At 39.6% G+C, this 5,013-nt stretch overlaps 1 protein-coding gene across 1 annotated transcript; it reads right to left on the reverse strand.

Moving 5' to 3' along the window:
* Positions 1-207: 207 nt before the first annotated feature.
* SPZ1 (spermatogenic leucine zipper 1) lies at positions 208-2,425 on the reverse strand. Its single transcript, XM_086362274.1, has one exon. The coding sequence runs from the start codon at positions 1,654-1,656 to the stop codon at positions 541-543; it is 1,116 nt and encodes a 371-aa protein (XP_086218400.1). The 5' UTR covers positions 1,657-2,425; the 3' UTR covers positions 208-540.
* Between the last annotated feature and the right edge of the window lie 2,588 nt (positions 2,426-5,013).

Below are 5,013 nucleotides of genomic sequence, written 5' to 3' on the forward strand. Positions count from 1 at the left end.
TAGGGAAATTTATGAGAAGATTAGGAGTGATTTATCAGCTTTTTTAAAACTCCACTACAGCCCACACTTCAGTGGATAATAAATAGGAAAAGGAATATGTGTTTGAAAGGGAGTTTGAAAGGTTCACAATTAAAGTATTACATACTTTCTCCCCCAGAACTTCTCTCCCCAAGGCAATGATTAAATAAAGAAAAAAGAATCCCTTCCTTTGTTTGTTGTGGTTTTTATTTAGATCTTTACTTATTTGGACCTGTAAATTCTCACTTTTGGTTAAAGTGTCATAGATCTCTGTGTAATAACTACAAAACCAGCTTGTAAAGATGACTAATGTGAGCAAAAGTTGACATTGATGGTCATTAAAGACCAAACTTACCTAACCATCAAGGTAATGAATAATGTTAATTGTTAATCTTCTTGTTCTATGGCTATTTCTTGGTTGAACAAACAGGTCTCTCTTAGGTTTGATGATTGATATGCCTGGAGCTGGATGTACTACATAGTTTTTTGAAGATCTGCCTTTTCTTCTACTTTTGGTATTTTTTAACTTAAGCTGCTAGCTGGCCTCTTTACCACAAGAGCTCTTTTTGCAATACGAGTATTGAACTGGTTATTATGAGCTTTCTTATTATGACAAATATCCAGGCTTGTAAAGAACTGATCTCTTTTGTGAAATGTACCTTCCACTTCTGGCATGTTTTTCTCATGTATTTTGACCTTCTCTGCCTCTGGTAGCTTCTGTTCCTTGTCGCTCTGCTCATGATTTATTTGCATTGGCTCCCCTTGTAGAGGTTCTTCCTTCGGATGATGGAGTTCATCAAGCAGTTCTACTCTCTGCTCTAAGATTTGGCATTCATTCTCCAGCAAGGTTGCAATCAAATGCAATGAATATGTGTCTTCTTTCAATCTCTTCACTTGTTCCTCCAGCTCTTGCTTAGCTGACTCATTATTTGTTTGAGTTGGGGAATGGGTGCCATTATTTTTAAGAGTTTTGATGTCATTCTGAGATTTCTGATAGGATTTTATTAGTTTGCTGAGCTCAGTATGTTCCACACTCCAGTGTTCTGCTTCTTGTAGTAACCGCTCCATGTTGTTCCTCAGTCTGATATTTTCTTCTTGAATGTGAGGGAATCCGTGCTTTGCTTTTTCCTTACTTAGCTGAGTTTCAGGAAGGGCTTTTTGTCCTTTTGAACAATTTACCAAATCCCCTGAACAGTCTTGCACTGTGTCCTCAGAGTTCTGGTTGTCCAACCTCATCTCCTGTTTCTTTGCATTCTCTTTTTTCCCTAGGTCCAAACTAGCAAGCAGTTTTTTCACTAGTTCTTTATTTATTTCATCAAGTTCTATGATTTTTTCTCTAAGTTCTGACACCTCAAACATATTGGTTTCCTTAAAAGGTTCTTTTGTTTCTGTGACCTTCTGTTCATAACTTGTCACATGTTTAACAATATCTTTAATTTCTTTTAAGAGGCTTTCAAACTTCTTTGCAATTCGCTGTTCAGTTGCTTCGTGGTCACTACTTTTTAGTGAAGGAAGAGAACTGCAAGAAACTGGGGGAATTGATCCAATTTCAAATAAGGCAATCATAATCCCAGGGTCCAAAGACTCTTCATTGAGATCAGGAGGCTTAAGTGTTTTGGAGAGGGTGGGCACTTCCATCTCAGCTGAATTAGTAGGGCTGATGACCAGGTCACAAGTGAAGTAGAAAACCTTAGCGATTCCAGAAAGGAGAGGTGGTGGTCCTCTGTGCAAATGGGTAGAAAATGTGGAACTAAGCAGAACTCAGAGACCAGATTTAAAAGGTCTGAAATCAGGAAGATGATGTTTAGGTGAAAGGTAACATCTCACACAACCTAAGAGGAAGGAGGGTGGGAAAGGGGACTAGGAGCTAGGGCTCCATTTCTCTTCTTCCAGGCTTCTGGTGGTTATTCCCTGACCCTAGCAACCAGGTCTTTATTCTGTCACTGCACCATTGTGGCCTGTCTCTAGATTCTGTCTCCTTTGGGTCTCAACAGAAGCTTCTTAAACTCCCACCTGGTGACTCAAGACTAACCTAGAGCTAGACCAGTCTCCTCCCCACCCCCCGCCTTTTTTTTTTGTGGGTGGGGAAATGTTTTATTCATCTCATTCAGTGACTTTCATATTCATCATAGTCATTGACTTTCCCCTTATCCCCACCATACACAACCTGTTTTCAACTGTGGTATGTTTTTGTACCACTTAAGTGCGTGGCTGAGAGAAGTTGTCCCTGGGGAGAGTCCCTATTCTTTCATAGCGCCTGGAGCCCTTATTGCTCCCCTTCTAGGAGAGGTGCTTCTGCAAAAGAAAGTAATCCTTACAAAATAGAACACAAAAATTGCTTCAGTCTTTCTGTGATTTTAGGGAGATAATGTTAGGAATAGCTCCATTAAAAAATGTTCTACTCTAATCAGAAAATATCTGATTGTTTTTTTCCAATATAAATTTATTTATTTTATTTGGAGGTTAATTACTTTACAATATTGTATTGGTTTTGCCATACATCAACATGAATCCACCACAGGTATACACGTGTTCCCCATCCTGAACCCCCCTCCCTTCTCCCTACCCATACCATCCCTCTGGGTCGTCCCAGTGCACCGGCTCCAAGCATCCAGTATCATGCATTGAACCTGGACTGGCAACTCGTTTCATATATGATATTATACATGTTTCAATGCCATTCTCCCAAATCATCCCACCCTCTCCCTCTCCCACAGAGTCCAAAAGACTGTTCTATGGTTTTTAACAACACAAATACAAATTGAGAATTTCTTGGCTTTGAATGCAGGCATCCTTTAAGACAAGCTTAGTAAGCTTGCTTCTGAATCATTTACATCAGGTGTTATAGAGTAATTACTATTTACAAGAAATTTTTAAAAATAGAAAAATTTACCTAAAGTATTGAAACAGTTCAATCCTGTACTGGCTTATAGAAAAGCAATTGAGTATTAAACCAAGTGCATGCTTCCCTGGTAGCTCACTGGAAAAGAATCCTCCTGCAGTGTGGGAGACCTGGGTTCGATCCCTGGGTTGGGAAGATCCCTCGGTTGGGAAGATCTCTTGGAGAAGGGAACAGCTACCCACTCCAGTATTCTGGCCTGGAGAATTCCATGGACAGAGGAGCCTGACAGGCTACACTGCATGGGGTTACAAAGAGCAGAGTCAGACACGACTGATCGACGTTCACTTTCAAACCAAGTGCACTCTTATCTCTTTGTCCTTAGGAGTCAGGGCCTTGAGCATATTAAGTTCAATCAAAGAAAATGTTCCTCAGGTGAGACTTTTTCCCTGGCCTTCAATATCTTGGTAGTAGGCACTTTACTAACCAGAAGTTTGCCTCCAGTCTTAAGGGAAAACTCATTATTTAGCAGTTTTTTTTTTTTTTTCTTTCTTCCTTTCACAGCTCCCAACTCACATTGACTTAGTTTTCCTGAGTGGCAAGCTCATCCTCCAGCTAGCTGGGCTCAGGGCCATCACCTTATAAATATCCACAGATGCAGTTGGGTTGGTCTTTTTTTTTTTACTTGAAGAAGGAAACACTTTTTCTAACCCACACAATGATACCACAGTGGCTAGAGACTGCCCTTATGCTTTAAATCCATCTCAAAGGTCCACTCTTTGGTTGATGTTTTGGTGTTTTCCCTTTGACTCAAGTCATTATTTAAAATACATTTTAATAAATCTCCAGGGCAAAGAAACTTTTTTCCTGATCTGGTAATTAAGTTCTAGCTTTATTTTGTTGTAATCAGAACATATAACATTTCTTCTACTTTTGAAATTGACATTTTTTTAAAAAATTTTATTCTATTTTTAAACTTTAAAAATTGTATTAGTTTTGCCAAATATCAAAATGAATCCACCACAGGTATACCCGCGTTCCCCATCCTGAACCCTCCTCCCTCCTCCCTCCCCATACCATCCCTCTGGGTTGTCCCAGTACACTCGCCCCAAGCATCCAGTATCGTGCATCGAACCTGGACTGGCAACTCGTTTCATACATGATATTATACATGTTTCAATGCCATTCTCCCAAATCTTCCCACCCTCTCCCTCTGCAACAGAGTCCATAAGACTGTTCCATACATCAGTGTCTCTTTTGCTGTCTCGTACACCGGGTTATTGTTACCATCTTTCTAAATTCCATATATATGTGTTAGTAAACTGTATTGGTGTTTTTCTTTCTGGCTTACTTCACTCTGTATAATAGGCTCCAGTTTCATCCACCTCATTAGAACTGATTCAAATGTATTCTTTTTAATGGCTGAGTAATACTCCATTGTGTATATGTACCACAGCTTTCTTATCCATTCATCTGCTGATGGACATCTAGGTTGCTTCCATGTCTTGGCTACTATAAACAGTGCTGCGATGAACATAGGGGTACACCTGTCTCTTTCCCTTCTGGTTTCCTCAGTGTGTATGCCCAGCAGTGGGATTGCTGGATCATAAGGCAGTTCTATTTCCAGTTTTTTAAGGAATCTCCACACTGTTCTCCATAGTGGCTGTACTAGTTTGCATTCCCACCAACAGTGTAAGAGGGTTACCTTTTCTCCACACCCTCTCCAATTTGTTTGTAGACTATTTGTAGACTCTATTATTTGTAGACTTTTGGATCGCAGCCATTCTGACTGGCGGGAAATGGTACCTCATAGTGGTTTTGACTTGCATTTCTCTGATAATGAGTGATGTTGAGCATCTTTTCATGTGTTTGTTAGCCATCTGTATGTCTTCTTTGGAGAAATGTCTATTTAGTTCTTTGGCCCATTTTTTGATTGGGTCATTTATTTTTCTGGAGTTGAGCTGTAGGAGTTGCTTGTATATTTTTGAGATTAGTTGTTTGTCAGTTGCTTCATTTGCTATTATTTTCTCCCATTCTGAAGGCTGCCTTTCACCTTGCTAATAGTTTCCTTTGATGTGCAGAAGATTTTAAGTTTAATTAGGTCCCATTTGTTTATTTTTGCTTTTATTTCCAATATTCTGGGAGGTGGGTCATAG

The sequence above is a fragment of the Bos grunniens genome, chromosome 20 (genome assembly GCF_055505025.1).
Source record: "Bos grunniens cultivar Pamir isolate PY7600 chromosome 20, Bosgru_T2T1.0, whole genome shotgun sequence".
NCBI lineage: Eukaryota > Metazoa > Chordata > Mammalia > Artiodactyla > Bovidae > Bos > Bos grunniens.

Bases quoted from the DNA above. Each gene is read 5' to 3' on its own strand.
- SPZ1 (XM_086362274.1), bottom strand. From the start codon at position 1,656: ATGGAAGTGCCCACCCTCTCCAAAACACTTAAGCCTCCTGATCTCAAT.